The following is a 19981-nucleotide window of genomic DNA, read 5'->3' on the forward strand; positions in this document are numbered from 1 at the left end:
GGCCAGGGGAACATCTGTTAGTTCTGAGTCAACCCTAAGGCACGATGTCAAACATCTTCCTTACTTCCCCCCAAATAATTCACATAGACCTTAATAAACTCCAGACAGAATAAACATTTCAGATCAGTTTGTGACTACTGACCTGTCTCCTGTTTACACCATCAGAAAAGCTGATAGAATAGGTGTTTTTCCAGAAGCCTTTTTCTGGCAGGAAAACAGGAAGAGGCCTGTGAAGAAGCCCCAGGGAGCAGTCCTCTCCATTAGGCTGTAGCACTTAAGCTTTATCACAGGAAAAGCCCCAATGAATCAGTCTTTGGCATCTCCCACTCCATCTGCATTGATGGCAAACATAGCTTCAGCTTCAGGAAGACAGGGAGAATCGTAGATTTTGCAGATTCTGGTTTCCCCTCTTCCTTTCCTCAGATACAGTCTGACCCAAAGAAACAGACCAAAGTTATTATAATTTTAAAATCTTTTTCCTATTTATGGTAGATATGAATTTTTTCCCAGATATATATACTTCCTAGGACTTTGGGGATCTTTCTGTATTCCTCAGGGACATTTACAACCTGGAAGAATCAACTTCTATCCTGCCCCTACCTTAGTGAATTTAACATTTTGAAATAATTACTTTTTTACTAACGAGGAAGAGGCCTATCATATTCATTCTTTCATATTTGGGGGCTTTTCATTCTTTTGTAAACTAAAAGCAAACATCTGTACTAACCAGGGCATGACAATTAGATTTAGCAAGGGCTCCTGTGTCTAATTATACAACAAAAGCTTTAACCAGGTTTAATGGAAATGTTATATCTTCATGTTTACTTCAGTTAATATCACACCCCAAGACAAAATCGCTTATCCCATCACTTTACCTGGTTGTTGAGGCATGAGCAATGATATTTCCTCCAATAGGTTTTTTAGGATCTGCAGCAAACATGGCTGCTCCATCCACTTGGGCTACCACCTGGTTGGTGATCACCACTGCTACACCAAACTGATGGGGGAAACAATAAATGTCATTTTTTGTGGCCAGATATTCAAAGAACCCTACTGTTGCCACCCCTTTCCCCACAAAGTAAAGAATGATTAATATATATATCTCTTCCTATCTGTTATCTTCATGACACCAGGTACTGATATTCTGATCTCCCAGCAAGGACCCTGAAACTTAGGCATGGTCTGTCCCTATCCCACAACTTACCTCATCAGCAAGTCGCAGAAGCATCCGCAGAAACCTGGCCAGGTGCATCTGCCTGGCTGAAAGTTCCCCTCGACCCGAATAGTCGGTTCTGTAGAGGGCAGTGGCACTGTCTACAATTAACAGTGCATACCTATAGGAAACAAGGACTCTATGAAGCCTATTTCTAGCCTGTGTCAGATTCTGCTCCCTTCCTTACTACCCTAAACTTTCATATTCATAGTTATATTCGTACATAAATGTATTAAAATATTTGTACAGTATTCACGTCTGAGGCACTATGTAATAAGTAAAATTTCCAGTAAGTTCAAGTGGACTATGGCTTCATCTTTTTTTTTTTTTTTGGAAATAATCTCTATACTCCACGTGGGGCTCAAACTCACGACCCCAAGATCAAAAGTTGCATGCTCCTCTGAGCCAGCCAGGTGCCCAGTGGTTTCATTTTTTTAACACCGACTTGACCTGAACCCACAATGCAAGAATGTGGAACTAAAACTTATACCTCCCCTGTCTAATTCAAGTTACTATCAATTCTGTCACATAGCCTACATAAAATTCAGGGTAAGGGCTCTGGAACATATTCCATGTCTTCTACTGAGCACAGACCTAGATTCTACCATCATGGCTGATGCTTGATAAAGGAGCTGGGTCTGGTGGTCTGTGTTGAACCCTCGAGCATATGCTACATTATCCAGGACATCACTGCCGGAGAGACCATATCTAGAAGAGAATAGAGAACATTTTTAGACTGCACACAAAACTCAGGCAGACTTGAAATTAACAAAGAAATTACTTGGATGATTAGGCAAGAAATGTTATGACCAAAGAATATTAATTCCTTTTCTACTAAAAGTAGAAGGAGTAGATCTACCAGGCAGGACTTCAGACTAAATCAAATTTAGTCTTTGAGGACTCCTGAACCAAAATAAGAAATTTCTAAATCTAATGTTCCAAATGTTTCCCGGAAAAACCAAAGCAACATGACAGAATTGGAACTGAAACAAATCATCATTCAAGTCAATTAAATTCATGTAAACTATTGTTATACATGAATACAGGAATAAAAACAGGAATAAAACCTTCTGAACAGACTCAACTTGAAGAAGTTCAAGAGAAGTGTATTTCGTTTTTTTAAATAAAGGTTTTCACTTTTTAAAGTTTGAGAGAGAGAGTAAGCGAGCTAGTAAGGGAGGCACAAAGAAAGGGGGAGAGAGAGAATCCCAAGCAGGCTCCACACTGTCAGCATGGAGCCTGACCCGGGGCTCTATCTCACAAACTGTGAGAGCATGACCTGAGCCAAAATCAAGAGTCAGACACTTAACTGACTGAATCACCCAGGTACTCCTGTATTTCATTTCTTCTATTTTCTTTTCTTGCTAGTAACCAGTTACAGTTAAGATAGATTATAAAACATGTATCCAGTGTGGTTAAATAAGTGATACCTTAGTTCATCATGTGCTTCAATAATGATTTTTTCCTTTGCATTTTTTAAAGTTTATTTCCAGAGAGAGAGAGAGAGAGAGAGAGCGAGCGTGGGCGCACATGAGAGAGGGGAGGGGCAGGAGAGTGGTGGAGAGAGAATCCCAAGCAGGCTCACTGACAGCTCAGAGCTGGACTTGGGGCTCAATCTTATGATCATGAAATCATGACCTGAGCTGAAACCAAGAGTCAGACACTCAAATGACTGAGCCACCCAGGTGCCATTCCTTTTGCATTAGCATATAAGAGGACCTTTTTCTCTTACTTTCTCAAACTTTAAAAAAAAAAAAAAAAAGGCAAGTAAGAGATCTTCTATTTTCTTAGAATAATTTTTTTTTTCTTATACCTCTCTAACTGCTACCCTAAGATTTGAATGCTCAAAGTGGTATGAGTAGGACAACTTTTATTTTCATTAAATATACCATAATGGAGACCCATTTCTTCAAAGATATTTTGATTTTATCCATCTATCAAGACACAACTAAATGCCTGCATTTTTACAAAGGTTCCCCCTGCACCTCTCAAATAGATGTGATTCTCCCTCTTGTGCACTTCTAGAAACTTTGGTTTAGGACTTTATATGGCATTTTTGAGGAGCCACCCTACCATTCTTTTACTAGACTACAAATTTCTTGAGGGAAAAACTTGGCCTCTCTTACCTAGCACATTTTTTTATACCTAGTAAATTCTGAATAAATGTTACTGAATAAAGCTTTTATCTATAACCTAAAGAGAATCATACCACTATACCCAAGTAATATTTTCATATTAACGTCACCTAAAATCATTACAGTTCAAAAGTACACCAACTCGCTTATGTCATAGTTTAAAAGAGAATCTGTTTAAACAAAATCAAGGCACTGTAATTCTTTGAGAACCATAAATTTCTATGTTTATGATCCTGTCAGTCTTTTATAGAAGCAGTCTATGTGGAGACTCTGATCTTTACAAAAGCATACACTGCATTAAACCTATTCTTCTGAGATTCAGCTTAACAGTTTTCCTCTGGCTTTTCCTCCCCAACAGAACAGAAAAACAAAGGAATATTCTAGCACTTGGATAGAGCATTGCAATGAGGTAAACCTCAATATCAGGACATCTCACTCTAACCAACTGAACTTTCCACATCATCTTTGTACTTTATGGACATTTCACCTGCTATTCTTTGTCATTATCAACACAAGTACGTGTTCAGCTTTGGCATTAAGTGGATTGATGATAATGAATTATTAAGTCTGAGCATGAAGATAATGAGATGCAATAAGGATAGAGTTTTATCTTGGAATCCTGACCAGTTAAACTGGAGATAAAATTTTCCATATTTAAATCATGGCTGTAAGAAAAAAAGATTCAAGAGGCCTAAGTACTGCACTACACTAGTCTAGATTTGCTGAAGAAACATTAATATCTATCAGGAAAGTATCTTTTGCTATAAGAATAAGGATGGTTCACCAGAAAAACAAAGAGTTACTCTGGCCTGTCAGCAGCATTCACAAGAAACACTATAGGGATCTCGATGCTTACATTCCTGGAGCAGTGCATGGAATTTTCAATTCCCATAACATGGAAAAAGTTGGCTAGAAATAAGTATCCTCTCTCATAGTGTTTCCAGAACTTCCTCAAGAATAACCTGGAACACTTATAAAAAAAAAATTTCCTGGGCCTAACCAAGACTTAATAAATCACAATTTCGGGGGAAGAGGTACAGTAATTTATATATTTAACAAATACCTCAGGTGATTCTTAACACGTAAGTATGAAAAACAGCTCATATAGCTTCAAGGGGGTTCTGGCATTCTTTGAGAGTATTTAAAAGAACTTTCAAAAAAGGTGGTGACACTGTAGCTAGCAATTATGGTCATGGCTTTTAAACTTTAGCAAGCATCCAGATCACCTAGAGAGCTTGTTCAAACATTGCTGGACGCTATTTTGATTCCCTAACAATTTCTGATTCAGTAGAATGTGAGTGGAGTCAGAGGATTTGTACTGTGAACAAGTGCCCAGGTGATGCTAATGTAGCTATACTGAGGACTGTATTCTGGAGAAGCCCTGAGTTATAGTAACCTGAATGTGGGTCAGTATTCTTCAACAACTAAAATGAGGGTTGTTCTGTTGTGAAGGGAAATTAGGTACTAGCTTAAGGAAGTGCGGTTACTTTCTCAGAACTATAATATAAACACAACATACATAAACAGAAATTCAATTACAAAAAGTTTTCTGATAGGTAGAAGTGATAAAATAGACTGACATTTTTATTTAAACATATTTTTCCTTGCTTGCAACTCTTGATCTTGGGGTTGTGGGTTTGAGCCCCATGTTGGGTGTAGAGATTACTTAAAAAGAAAACCTTTAAAAAAGTACAATAAACATTTTTCCTTTAGTTGACAAAACAGCCATAAACATGGCCTTAATTAATAAATACTAATTCATTCATTAATAAATGCCAAATGCCCTTTTCTAGGGCTTAGGTAGACAGTGAGTGATCAAAACAAAGCCCTGTCCTCATAGCCAACATTTTACTATCTCATCTATCCTATCTGAGCACTCATTTATGTTACTGGGCAAAATTCTAACTCAAAAAACTCAGCTACTGAAACAGTGTACTTAAAAATTAAAAGTGTGACTTCTGTACAAGAACAAAAATAACTTTGGGAGGGAAGATACAGTGTAGTACACCCATCTTTAGAAAATGAAGATCAGGGGAGCCTGGGTGGCTCAGTTGGTTGAGTGACTCTGGCTCAGGTCATAATCTCGTGGTTAGTGAGTTTGAGCCCCACATTGGGCTTGCTGCTGTCAAGCTTTGGATCCTCTGTCCCCCTCTCTCTGCCCTTCCCCCACTTATGCTCTCTCAAAAATAAACATTAAAAAAAAAAAGAAAAAAATAAAACTAAGATCAGGTTGCAAACGAGTGAATCTTTTTTTGTAAGATTTTATAAGCAGACACAAAGAGCTGCAATTATGGTTCCAACTGATTTTTTTGCCTCAATGGTTTATGTTTGATACCCTGGATCCCTCAAATTGTAAACTGTGAAAGAGAATTCGGTTATAATTCTAAAGCTAAAAAAAAATTATTTTCAACTTAGCCAGTCAAGTTTCAACTTGAGTCTGATGTCTAAACATGCAATTAAATTATATTTAATGACTAGGTTTCATTAAAATGTGTGGTAGGGACCGAATTATCACATTTGACTCTAGACAAGAGAAATTAAGTAAAACTTTGGACAGTTTATTTGAAAGATGTATTAGGGGACAGAGAAACTTGGACATTTGTTACCAACTTTAGTGAGGTATAATTTACATGCCATAAAATTGACCTGCTTTTAAGTGTATAACTGAATGACTTTTTAGTAATAAAATTTGCAGAGTTGTACAACCATTATCACTATCTAATTTTAAAACATTTCCGTTTTCCTGAAAAGATCTATCAAGTATATATGCAGTTATTTCCTGTTCCTACTCCCTGCCCAGGCAACTACTTATCTATGGTCTCTACAGATTTTCTCCTTCTGGAAATTTCATATAAATAAAATTATATAATATGTGGTCTTATGTGCCTAGCTTTTATCATTTAGTATGTCTTCTGAGGTTCATCTATGTTATAACATGCATCGGTACTTCATTCCTTTCTATTGTTGAATAGTACTCCACTGTATACATAAACCAAATTTTGTATATTCATTCATGAGTTGATTGCCAATTGGGTTATTTTCAGTTTGGGGCTATTATAACAATACTATAAACATCCATATACAAGTCTGTATGTGGATATGTTTTCGTATCTCTTGGGTACATACATAACCGGAGTGAAACTGCTGGGTTATGTGGTAATTTTATATTTAACTGCCACACTGTTTTCCAAAGTGACTGGACCATTTTACATTCTTACCAGCAATTAGGATTCTAGTTTCTTTACATCCTCCCTAACACTTGTTACTACCTTTTTTATTACAGCTACCTTGGTGGTGGTATCTCATTGTGGTTTTGTTTTCCCCCTTGACTAATGACGTTGAGCATCTTTTCATGTGCTTCTTGGCCATTTATCTTGTTTGGAGAAACAGCTATACAAATAGTTTGCTCATTTTTTAATTGGGTTGTCTTTTTATTGTTGGATTTTAAGAGATCTTTGTATAGTCTGGATACTAGACCCTTCAGATACATGATTTGCAAATATTTTCTGACATTCTCTGGGTTGTCTTTGTACTTTCTTACTAATGTTCTTTGAAACACACAATCTTCAAATTTTGATGAAAATAAAAACATCAATTTTTTTTCTTTCATGGATTGTGTTTTGAAATCTTTGCCTACCTCAAGATCACAAATATTTTTGTCTGCCCTTTTGTCCTAAGTTTTATAGTATTAGTTTTATTTAGGACCATCATCCTTAAAATAGTAATAATAAAGTACATATACATGACATATAATTGACCATTTCAACTTTTTTAAAAATGTACAGTCCAGTGGCAATAAGTACATTTCCATGGTGTACAACCATCACCACCATCCATCTCCACAACTTTTTATCATCCCAAACTAAAACTGTATCCCTTAAATAAAAACTCCTAATTCCCCTCACCTCCTGCTCCTGGGGACCACTGTTCTACTACCTTTATGAATTTGACTACTTTAAGTACCTCATATAAGAGGAGGAATCATATAATTTGTCCTTGGGTAACTGGCTTATTTCACTTAGCATATTTTCAATATTCATCCATGTTGTATCATGTATGAGAATTTCCTTCCTTTTTAAGATTAAAAAATATTCCATTGTGTGTTCATGACATTTTGTTTATCCATTCATCTAGTGATGAATAAATGGGTTGTTTCCACTTTTTGGCTATTGTGATTAGTGCTATGAACACTGGTGTACAAGTACCGAAGTCCGTATTTCAATTCTTTAGAGCATATACTCACAAGTGGAACTGCTGAATTATACTATAATTCTGTTTAATTTTTTGAAGAGTTATCAGACTATTATCCATTTTTGTCAATTTTATGTATGGTGTAAGGGTCTAAATTTATCTTTTTGCATGTTGATACCCAACAACATTAGCATCATTTACTGAAAAGACTCTTATTTGGGAACCATTAAATTGTCTTGGCATCTTTATCAAAAATCAAGTGACTATAAATTAAAGAGCTCATTTCTGAATTCTCAGTTCTGTCTCACTGATTCACATGTCTGTCCTATGCCAGTACCACACTGTCTTAATTTTTATTGCCTCAGAGTAAATTTTAAAATAAAGAAGATTGGGGCGCCTGGGTGGCGCAGTCGGTTAAGCGTCCGACTTCAGCCAGGTCACGATCTCGCGGTCTGTGAGTTTGAGCCCCGCGTCAGGCTCTGGGCTGATGGCTCGGAGCCTGGAGTCTGTTTCCGATTCTGTGTCTCCCTCTCTCTCTGCCCCTCCTCCGTTCATGCTCTGTCTCTCTCTGTCCCAAAAATAAATAAAAAACGTTGAAAAAAAAAAAATTTTTTTAAAAAAAAAGAAGAAAAAAAAAAATAAAGAAGACTAAGACCTCCAATTTTGTTCTTTCTCTTCACCTCCCCCACCCTAAGAATGGTTTGGCTATTCTGGATCCTAGACATTTCTATATAAATTTTATAATCAGCTTGTTGATTTCTTCAAAAAAGTTTCCTAAAACTTCTGTAGGGATTGTGCTGAATCCATAGATTAGTTGGAGGAAAAATTAAGACTTTAGTAATACTGTGTCTTCCAATCCATGAAGATGGACTGTTTCTCTAATTATGCAGATCTTCAATTTCTTTCATCGATGTTTTGTAGTCTTCTGTTGAAATTATTACTATTTTGATCTTTTTGACAGTGAATGGAATTCAGTGCTACTGTGAATGATGAAATTGGGTTCTTAATTTTTGAACTGTTCATTGCTTGTATATGAAAATACAATGGATTTCTGCATAGTGACACTATATCCTACAACCTTGCTGAACTAATCTAGTTCTAGCAGTTTTGTGTCTATGTAGATTCCTTAGGATTTTCTACATACAGGAGCATGTCACCTACATCTTCCATTCCAATCTGGATGCCTTGCATTTCATTTTCTCACCTGACTTCACTGACTAGGACCTTCAGTACATTCAGCATATTCCACTTCATAGAATATAAGTAGTGAAAGTAGACATCCTCACCTTGTTTCCAATCTTAAGGAGAAAGCATTCAGACTTTCACCATTAAGTATAACGCTAGCTACAGGGTCTTTTGAAGTAAGATACTGGTCCCCAACAAAATATGGTTAAATTGTCTATTTTGTTCTTCAATTACGGCAGTTTTTGTTTCACATATTTTGGGGCCTGAGGATAGGTATGGATATGTTGATAATGTTCTATTTTCCCAATGTTCCTCTTTGTCTCTAGTAATACATATTTTTTGTCTTAAAGTCTATATTGTCTGATATTAGTATAGTCAGTCCAGCTCTCTTATGGTTACTGTTTGTATGCAATATGTTACCATCCTTTTTCTTTCAACCTATGTGTCTCTGAATCTAAAGTGTTTCTCTAGGAAACAGCATACAGTTGTAGTTTTTTATCCAGTCTGACAATAACTCATAGATTTTAAAGAAGAGCACTTTCCTCTACTATGGAAGGTCATTTTTCTGAACTACACATAACATTGGAATACACAGAAGTAAGAGAAGAGACACTCTTCAGACATACTAATAACCCTGGCAATCACTACAGTGACAGGTGAGGCCAGATTTATTTAATCAAGTAACCTACCTCTCAGCCACTGCTAGCAGCCTTTCTGGCCTAAAAGTACCTTCAGTGTCAATGTACATGGCCTTTCCTTCTCCTCCACCTCGGTCAATGGGAAGCTAGAGAGAACAAAAATAACAATGTGGAAATGAACACTGTACTTCTTCTGATATAACTAATCAACTTCCCCATTCACCCCAATTAGGCAAAGGGAAAAAATACATTAAAGAGACACTCAGAAGTAAGGAGGAGGCATTCCCTTCTAAGAGAAATACAAATAGTAGAAACAAGGAATTATGAAGCTCATGGTGACCCACACCAAGTGAATCCAGAGTCCTAACAGAGTTGGATTGCTTGGAAATACAGTTCAAAGTAGATGATAAAATTCTAAGTCTGCATACCAATATAAGACTGAACAATTCTCTCAAGAATACAAACATTAAAAAAATTTTTTTTCAGATCCCAGATAAGCTTTTTTTAATGTTTTTTTAAAATTTTTGACAGAGAGAGAGAGAGAGAGAGAGAGCGAGCGTGCACGCGAGCGAGCATGGGGTAGGGACAAAGATTGAGGGAGACATAGGATCTGAAGCAGGCTCTGCGTTGTTAGCAGAGAGCCTGATGTGGGGCTCAGATGCATGAACCGTGAGATCATGACCTGAGCCGAAGCTGAATGCTTAAATGACTGAGCCACCTAGGAGCCCGGAGTACAAACATTTGAAAGATTATTTACTACGTTAGCTTGTAAGTTTAAAGAAAAAAAGAAAAAAGGTGCTCATTCCAATAACACCTACAGGCGTTAAAAATGAACAAAAGGAAAAAAAGGAGTTTTTTAAATAAAAAAAAAATTTTTTTTAACATTTATTTATTTTTGAGAGAGCGCGTGAGCAGGAAAGGGGCAGAGTGAGGGACACAGAATCTGAAGCAGGCTCCAGGCTGTGAACTGTCAGCACAGAGCCCAATGTGGGGCTTGAACTCATGACCCATGAGATGGTCATGACCTGAGCTGAAGTCGGACACTTAACCGACTGAGCCACCCAGGTGCCCTGGAAAGTAGAGTGTAAAGAAAAAGGAAAGAAACGAAAACAGTCTCATGAACCACTTAGGGAAATCTCAGTTTTGGGCTATTCATCCCATGCCAGACACCTTTGAGTTTTACAAATTTTATTTTATTTTATTTTTAAAAATTTTTTTTTAACCTTTATTTATTTTTGAGACAGAGAGAGACAGAGCATGAATGGGGGAGGGTCAGAGAGAGGGAGATACAGAATCTGAAACAGGCTCCAGGCTCCGAGCTGTCAGCACAGAGCCTGACGCGGGGCTCGAACTCACGGACCACGAGATCATGACCTGAGCCGAAGTCGGACGCTTAACTGACTGAGCCACCCAGGCGCCCCGAGTTTTACAAATTTTAAGTGAATTATGCTAAAGGGTAGTTTCCACCCTAGAAATCTACTTTGGAGCCATAATTCACCTTTAAATTCTAAGGAAAATCCTTTAGGACATTTTACATTAAGGGCCTAGTATCATCAAAATTTCTTTTTCCTATTTCTGAGAAAATCCTTTTCAAAATTATGAAAGTACTATATGCTTGATTTAAAAATTCACACAATACAGAAATAAGTAGAGTAAAAACTAAAAGCTCTTCTTTATCCCTCCCATCTCCCAGAAGTAATCTTCCAGATCATAATCTATGCAGTTTCATACCAAGGCTTTTGGTATGTGGTTCTGCCATTACCATGTGACCTTGAGAATATTAATCTGTTTCCTTTTCTGTAAAATGTAGATAAAACCCACCTTATAGGATTGTTCTGAAGATTAAATAACTCACATAAAGTGTTTAGCACAGTGCTTGACATACAGAAAGCACTTTGAAATCTGATATGTCTACCCCTACGGTATTGACCTTAGCACTCAGTTACAGAGGCTTTGTTAATTTGGAAAGGGGAAAAAGATTGTTATCTTTTAAATCCTAAGAATCCACGGAAGGAGAAAAACATTTTCCACAGAGGAAATGTTTGGAATCACTGGCCAAAAGGACAGCAAAGGCTGACTTAGTTTTTTGGGGAGGAGAAAATCTTGAGACTCAGGGCTGAAGAAATTAAGGAATTAAGATGAATGAGGATCCCCATTTTTCTCACTGTTTGTTATCTTTAGTGCTAGCATGAGAAGAGGTTCTTTTTCAGTTATGTGACCTCTTTGGACAGAAGGGAGACCACAGGTGGCTGGGTATAGGTAGGCAGACTGACAGAAAAGTGGACAAGGTCCCAGTGTGTTTACTGAGCCAATTTCAAGGGGATGGATTGCATGCTCTGCACTCCAGCCCATTCTGTCCCCTCCATCTTGCCCTCCAGTGCCACTGCAGTTATCTTGTGTTACTGGACTGGGACACCACCACCAAGTTAGCTATTTTTAATAACTGCTTAGTAACATAATTTCACCCTTCTTCCTAATTTAGTGATCCAGGTTGTTCTGAACTTTCACCATTTTATAATGCTATGGTATAAACTCTTTGTACATTTATTCTTGACTTTATGTGAAAATTGTGGAAGCCACATTTAAAAAAACTTTTTTTAAATGTTTCTTTTTGAGACAGAGAAAGAGAGCATGAGCAGTAGAGGGGCAGAGAAAGAGGGAGACAGAAAATCTGAGGCAGGCTCCAGGCTCTGAGCAGTCAGCACAGAGCCCGATGCAAGGCTCAAACTCACAAACTGTGACATCATGACCTGAGCCAAAGTTGGATCCTTCACCAACTGATGCCCCATGGAAGCCACATTTTCTGTCAAAGGGCATATATGCATTCAAAACTGCAATTTTTGATAAACTGTATTCTCTGAATTTGAAAATATCTCTAGTACTTTGAACAAACATGGGTTCTTTATTTTTGTAATCTAACTGTGGCTCTCAGCTTTACATAACTTCATTATTAGATAGAGATCTAATGTACTGGAATTTTATTTCATTAAGAAGTAAAATTAAGTTAAGAAAATCTCAAATGAGAGCAGAAAATGTTTAGATTCAAGCAGTAATCTAACATCCTCTCTATATCTCTAGTTCCAGGTCTCAGGATGGTGAAATGTAATCCTTTCTGTTATTAATGAATTAGCATGTTTGTCTCTTAAAACAAAACAAAAAAAGCTCTATAGGTGTTCAGTCAGCTGTGAATGTTCAATTACTTTTATAGAAAGGATATGTTTGAGAATTTTGCTTCAGTTTATTGTTGACAGGCATAATCTACTTAATAAATAGTCCCAGGATAGGATTCTTTTTGCACAGTTGAAGAGCATAAGCGTGATATACGTAGTTGCCCTAATTGCTTCTCGGCCTTTTGGCTAAGATCAAGTGTATGTAGTTGCCCTAGCCACTACAGATATACTGTAAATATTTATTCCACATGAATCTCTGTCAAAACAACATGCAGAAACCATTTCTACTTAAAAAGGTAACATATCCTGTCAAACGACCCACATCATGGTGCTATATTTCCCTTTTGCTAACAGTTTTCTAATGGTGCCCAGGCAGTAATACAGCTTCTATAGCTCACTACCACTCTTCTTCTCAATGCTCCCCCCTTTATAAGTCTCAGTCTCAAAGTTCTCCTCTACCCCCAATCTCTCCTCCTCAGAATTCTTTATGAGGAGAAACAACAATGGCTCAGGTATACCTGACAGTGGAATTCTAACTTAGCTGTCTCATAAGACATACAGTGACATTTGGTCTGCAACAAAAAGATCAGTAGAGCAATCAGGAAAAGAAACAATTAAAATGAGAATTAAATAATTAAAATTAAAAGGAAAAAGGTAAATGATGAAAAAAACCAGGAGACTATCAAGCTGGGCCTCTTACTGTTCCAAACACCTTTATTCACAAAGAACCAGAGTATTTTCCTATCTCAAGAAATGACATTCACCATTTCAACGTAGAAGCTGTGACTAATGAAGTACATATCTATAACGTGAAAAAAAATAAAGATTTTGTTGGGTGACTTGAGAAAATATTAGTCTCTGCAGATATATGTGTCTTACTAAAATGTGAACTTATGTAAGACACAGGGTGCTAACAAAATCAGTATTTCTTTTTTTTTAATATTTATTTTGAGAGTGAGAGAGAGAAAGAGAGGGAGGGAGGGGCAGAGAGAAGGAGACACAGAATCTGAAATAGGCTCTAGGCTTAGAGCTGTCAGCACAGAGCCTGACACAGGGCTCAAACTCGGAAACGGTGAGATCACGACCTGAGCTGAAGTCAGATGCTTAACTGAGTCACCCAGGTGCCCCACAAAATCTGTTGTTTTTTTTTTACGGCTTGTAATACCATCTGAAACCATAGCACATTACATTGATATAATTAACATTTTTGATAAACTATTTAAATACTGAATAAATTATGAGGGACAGTTCAAAACTCTTTTTACAAGAGGAAAAAAAAACACAAAAGAGAACAATTTATAAATGAGTTTCAAGAACTACTGTTGTCGAGAGGGTAAGAATTCACACTAGAATAGAAAGATATTAGTAACCCTCCTCTGTCATACTGCTATAAAGAGGCAAATTTCATGTGAGTTGTCCTGAACTTCATCGATAAGCTGTGTCCATGGGAGAAGTGAGTATAATCTATCTAGATTAAAATAATGCCATTTCCTTCAAAATACCTAAAACTGTAATAAAGCCTAAAAAAATTCTTAAAAATTAAAAAAAAATTTTCTTAATATTTATTTTTGAGGGAGAGTGAGACAGAGCATGAGTGGGGGAGGGGCAGAGAGAGGGAGACACAGAATCTGAAGCAGGCTCCAGGTTCCAAACTGTCAGCACAGAGCTCAATGCGGGGCTTGAATCCACAAACGTTAAGATCATGACCTGAGCCAAAGTCGGACGCTCAAATGACTGAGCCACCCAGGCAACCCTAACATTTTTTTTTAATGTTTGTTTTTGAGAGAGAGAGAGAGAGAGAGAGAGAGAGAGAACGCAAGTGGGGGGAGGAGCAGAGAGAGAAGGGGACACAGAATGCGAAGCAGGCTCCAGGCTCTGAGCTGTCAGCACAGAGCCCAACGTGGGGCTCCAACTCCCGAACCATGAGATCATGACCTGAGCTGAAGTCAGACACTTAACTGACTGAGCCACCCAGGCAATCCTAGCCTCAAAAAATTCTAATAGAGTTGACCCATAGTAATGGGCCAGGTTCCAGGGTACTCACTGGGCCAGCTACTCACAGCAACATACCCTTAAACCAAGGAATGTTAGGACCCCAAAGAAGAAAAAGGGCTCCTCAAAACACTGCTTAAAGTTGCAAAACAGTGACAAATTTGTTCACTGTCCCTTCTATATCCTCTTCTCTCTTCTCAGATCTTTCATTTTCAGAGATTCCAATGTTACTTCTCTACATAGGACTTAGTTACAACATCTCTAAATACTGCTAGACAATTTTACTTGGTTGTCTCATTACCTCAAACCCAATTCTCTAAATTTGAACTAATCTTTCCATAAAAACTACCTCTCTCCCCCAAATCCTTTCTAGAGTTTACCAAATTAATACATTGTTGGGCTGAGAGATATATATATTTTTTATCATCAGTCATTAAATGCCGCCTTTTACATCTTCTACCTGTATCTCTTCAATGTGACTATTTTAGTTTATACCCAATCAGCTAATGTTTATAATAATCATCCATTAAATATCCTCAGCTTTTGCCTCTCCTTCCAATTCTCAACAGGTTGCTACCAGAGTATTTCTGAAAATATTACTTGTTATTCAAAAAAATTTTTTTTAATGTTTCATTTTTGGAAGAGAGAATGAGAACACTCTCCCTCTGAAGCCGACAGCGCAAACCCCAACATGGGACTTGAACCCATGACCTGTGAGATCATGACCTGAGCTGAAGTTGGACTAAGCCACCCAAGCCCCCCTACTTATTTCTTTTCGGTTGAGGAAGATTTTATGCCCTCCACTCTTTACAGAATCGAGTGTAAACTCCTTACATTATAGCGAAGACCTTCTAAAACGTGTTCTTGAGCTGTCCTTTTTTCTTTTAGAGATTTTATTTTTAAGTAATCTCCATACCTAACGTGGGGCTCAAACTCACAACCCCAAGATCAAGAGTCACATGCTGCACCAACTGAGCCAGCCAGGTGTACCTTGATGTGTCCTTTTAAGGTTTATCTCCTACGACTTTTCCAAGGAAGACCTCTGAGCTAGATAAACGGGTTTATTTATTGTCTTCTCCATATATCATGCCCCTGTGCTCCTGCACTTCTGCACATACCATTCCCTAGTTAAATGCTTTTTAATTTCTTTACCTACTCAAATTTAGCATTCTTCAGGAGTATGGTCCAATCCCTTATCTCTCTAAAGTGTTCCATGATTACTTTAGGGTGAAGTAATCCCTCTCCCTAAAAAAGTTATGCTACTTCCTCCATACAATTTCTGTTATATTAAGTATGTGCTGGGGTGCCTGACTGGTTTGGTCAGTGAAGCAGATGACTCTTGATCTCAGGTTGTACATTTGAGCCCCACGTTGGGTGTACAGATTTCTTAAAAAATAAAATCTTAAAACAAACAAAGGAGTATGTCTTAGGACATCTATTCTATTGTCTCCATTGCTTCAAGTATTTACTGAGTGCAAAGCACTGACTAGGCACTAGCAATACAGCAGAAAACAAGCCAGGTAAAGGTTTTACTCTTATAAAGGTTTTAAGAGGATGGGCTTGTAAAGTCGGGTTTGATTTTTGTATCTACCTTTTCAATACAATATGATCTCAGGCAATTAATTATCTGTGTCTATTTCCAAATCCTCCTATGAATGAGAGCATAAGTAGAAATGGAGAAGATACTTAGTATGAGGAAGAGCAGAAAACAGGAGGAGTTGGGGTGCCTGGGTGGCTCAGTTGGTTAAACGTCTGACTTGACCAGGTCATGATCTCACGGTTTATGAGTTTGAGCCCCATGTTGGGCTCTGTGCTGATAGCTCAGAGCCTGAGGCCTGCTTTGGATTCTGTGATTCCCTCTCCCCTTTTGCCCCTCCCCTGCTTGTGTGCTTGCTCGCTCGCTCGCTCTCAAAAATAAATAAAACACTAAAAAAAAAAAAATGAATAAAATGCAGACAATCAGCTTTACGGTATGATTTTTCTCCAGTATGATTAGCTATTAGGGAACAAGCACTCAGAAGACAGCTCTCAGAGAAGACTGAGAAGAGTTCATCCAAAATTGGCATCTGTTCTGATGGGGAATGTAAATCTGAGGGTATCTGTAAAGGAATGACTTTAATGATCAATCATAAAATCTAGACTAGTGAAGAAGGCAGGTGAAGCCTGGGGAGGCCTAATGGATGGTAAGAAAGTATCTGAAATTAAAAATCTGAAAGTATTAGCACAATGAAGAATTCTGCAATAGGAAGTCTACCTTCTAATTAGTCTTAGGGATAGAGAAAGTGCCTTTTATTTCCATCCCAAAAGATGCTTGAAAATAACAAGAATCAACTTTTTTTTGCTGATTTGGTTAGAGCCCAAAAGCTTACCTGGCATGTTACAGCCAAAGTATGACAGATCTGAGTCTTCCCAGTTCGGAATTCTCCAAACATCTCTGTAATTGATCCAGTCTCAATTCCTCCTAAAGTAAGAAATATCCTTTAGCAAAATACAAACATTCAGAAACAATAATCATAGAAATGCCCTTGGAGCTCATCAAAAAGATGTATACATAATTTGGAAATCCATTTTTCAACAATCAGTAACTCCTAAAATATTTTTTATTTTGAAATATTTCTAGATCTATAGAAAATTGCCGGGGCGCCTGGGTGGCTCAGTCAGTTAAGCGTCCAACTTCAGCTCAGGTCACGATCGTGTGGTTTCGGGTTCGAACCCTGTGTCAGGCTCTGTGCTGACAGCTTGGAGCCTGGAACCTGCTTCAGATTCTATGTCTCTCTCTCTCTCTGCCCCTACCCCCTCATGCCTCTGTCTCTCTCTTTCTCTCTCAAAAGTAAATAAACATTAACAAATTTTTTTCTTTTTAATTGCCAAGAAATGTACAGGAAGATCCCATGAATTCTCACCCAGCCTCCTCCAGTGTAACATTTTATATAATTACAGTACAGTATCAATATCAGAAAGCTGTCAGTGATACAGTCATATTTCTCCAACTGTAGGTATACTCATCTCATTTGTGTATCTGTGTACAGCTCTATGTAACTGTATCACACATGTGGCTTTAACTAGAGATATAGAACTATACCATCACAAGTCAATAAGCAGTCACTTAAAAAATACAGATATAATATCACCTAGTACTTTCTAATCGTTAATTGTGTATCTAGCATTGTGCTACACATATATATGTACCATTTCACTTAATTCCAATAACCTATAAGGTAGGAAGTCTTTTTATCCTTATTATGAAGATAATAAAACTGAGGCATAGAATATTAAGTAATTTGCACATGTAATACCTCCAGTAAATGCTGGGAGGAGGTACAGATGGGAGGGCTAACACTCAAATTTGAGTGTGATTGCTGATTGCATACTATTTTGTCTCCCCCCAAAATGAAAACTTTAAATGTTGAAATATTTGGTGAAGCACTAAGAAACAAATCTTTCACGGCAGCAGTGTTTTCACAAGTTCAAAAAAACTTTACAGCTTTCCATAAAGTCCTAAATATTAGTGTGTACTACCATGGATTGATACTATAACCTAGTCTTCAAACATGGAGTGTTTTAGTTATCAGATTTTCAACCTTGTGTTAAAGTAGGTTATAATTAATTCTTTAGGCAGGGGGAGCTTACCCTCTGAATGTGGTATTAAATGGAAACTGAACTAATTAATTGGCAGACAATTTTGTGTAACTCAGGTCCCACCCTACAGCAGTCTTACTTCTTCAATGTGGATAGTTCTCTTATCTTTTAATCATATCTAACACACGAATTCTACCCAAATACTTTAGTTTTGTTCTGTGACCTGGATGCTTTGCTAACTGTAGTTTACAACAGAGGATAAGGGATTACCATACCTTGAAGTAGTTTGTCAAGTTCTTTGGAGCCGGTAGTAATCTGTATGATCTCTGATCGCCTTTGGTGGAACTCAGTTGCAGTAGTGAAACCCATTGGAACTAACTTGGCTGCCTCAGTCTGGGAAAATTAAGTAATGTCAAATCAACAAAATATGTTTATTATTAATAAAACAAGAACCAGACATAGAGCGGGATGAAATAACATCTAATAACATTTCTAGAATGATTTCTCTTTAAAAAGTTATCAAAATACTAATAGTTCTAGTTCTAGGATTATTTTATCTTTCTGGCAACTAAAGGATAAACTAATTTAGGGACTCCAAGAAGATTAATTTTGAAATTACTAATTCAAATAATACATCCACATAAATAAAAAAAAAAAACTATTACAGACCAACATATATGTACTTCGCCTGACTTAATGACAAATGTGACAATATGGCACAAAATCCAACAATATATTTAAGTCCTCTTTTCCTGTTCCATCAACCAGACTTTCTCTCTTAACTTTCTACTTTGTTAAATGAGGACATTTGCCCTTCAGTCTCTTCTCCCTCCATATCTACTTTACCATCTCTGTCACCTGTACCTTTTCTCTTATACTGTCGAGGTTGAAAACATTTAAATCCTATTTTGCAGTCACTGGTAAGCCTTCAACCATCTATCAATTAATTCCAAAATTTAAAAATAAATGCATTCATAAATAATGGAAATTAAATGATACACTCCTAAATAACCAATGAGTCAAAGAAGAAATGACAAGGGAAATCGGAAAATACTTTCAGGTGAATGAAAATGAAGACACAGCATACCACAACTTATGGAATGCAGTAAAAGCAGAGTTTAAAGGGAAGTTTATAGCTATCAATGCCAGTATTATAAGAAAGATCTAAAATCAATAACCTAACTTCCACTTAAAGATACCAGAAAAAGAGTACACTAAACAAAGCAAGCAGAAGAAAGGAAGATTAGAGTAGAAACTAATAAAATAGAGAATAGAAATACAATAGAGAAAATCAATGAAACCAGGATTTGGTTCTTTGAGAAGATCAGCAAAACTGATAAACCTTTAGTTAGATCAAGAAAAAAATAAAAAGACTAGGGGTGGCTCGGTTGGTTGAGAATCTGACTTCAGCTCAGGTCATGATCTCACAGTTCATGGGTTCAAGCCCTGAGTCAGTCTCTGTGCTGGAGCCTGATTCAGAGTGTGTGTGTGTGTGTGTGTGTGTGTGTGTGTGTGTGTGTGTGTGTGTCTCTCTCTCTCTCTCTCTCTCTGCCCCTTCCTGATTCAGAGTGTGTGTGTGTGTGTGTGTGTGTGTGTGTGTGTGTGTGTCTCTCTCTCTCTCTCTCTCTCTCTGCCCCTTCCCTGCTTGTGCTCTTTCTCTCTCAAAAATAAACATTAAAAAAATAAATAAATAAAAAAGAAAGAAATAAAAAGACTCATCACAAATCAGGAATGAAAGAGACAACATTACTATCAAGCTTACAAAATCATAACTCTATGCCAACAAATTACGTGACTAATGAAATAGGCTAATTCCTATTTAAAAAACTATTAAATATTAAAACTCACTAAACTAGAAAAATAATCCAAGTCAAGGTA

General features: G+C 37.2%; 1 protein-coding gene across 3 annotated transcripts in view; it reads right to left on the reverse strand.

The window, feature by feature from the left end:
• Positions 1–110: 110 nt before the first annotated feature.
• RAD51 (RAD51 recombinase) overlaps positions 111–19981 on the reverse strand; it is a 33903-nt gene continuing 14032 nt past the window's right edge. For all 3 annotated transcript variants that reach the window (XM_015537363.2, XM_042989139.1, XM_007081664.3), the window contains exons 4-10: positions 18379–18496; positions 16894–16985; positions 9414–9508; positions 1808–1921; positions 1205–1334; positions 876–997; positions 111–430 (exon numbers count right to left, since the gene is read on the reverse strand). In XM_015537363.2, the coding sequence (XP_015392849.1) occupies positions 307–430; positions 876–997; positions 1205–1334; positions 1808–1921; positions 9414–9508; positions 16894–16985; positions 18379–18496 (795 nt within the window). In that variant the 3' untranslated portion in view covers positions 111–306. The remainder of the gene's footprint in view (positions 431–875; positions 998–1204; positions 1335–1807; positions 1922–9413; positions 9509–16893; positions 16986–18378; positions 18497–19981) is intronic.

The sequence above is a fragment of the Panthera tigris genome, chromosome B3 (assembly GCF_018350195.1).
Source record: "Panthera tigris isolate Pti1 chromosome B3, P.tigris_Pti1_mat1.1, whole genome shotgun sequence".
NCBI classification, from domain to species: domain Eukaryota; kingdom Metazoa; phylum Chordata; class Mammalia; order Carnivora; family Felidae; genus Panthera; species Panthera tigris.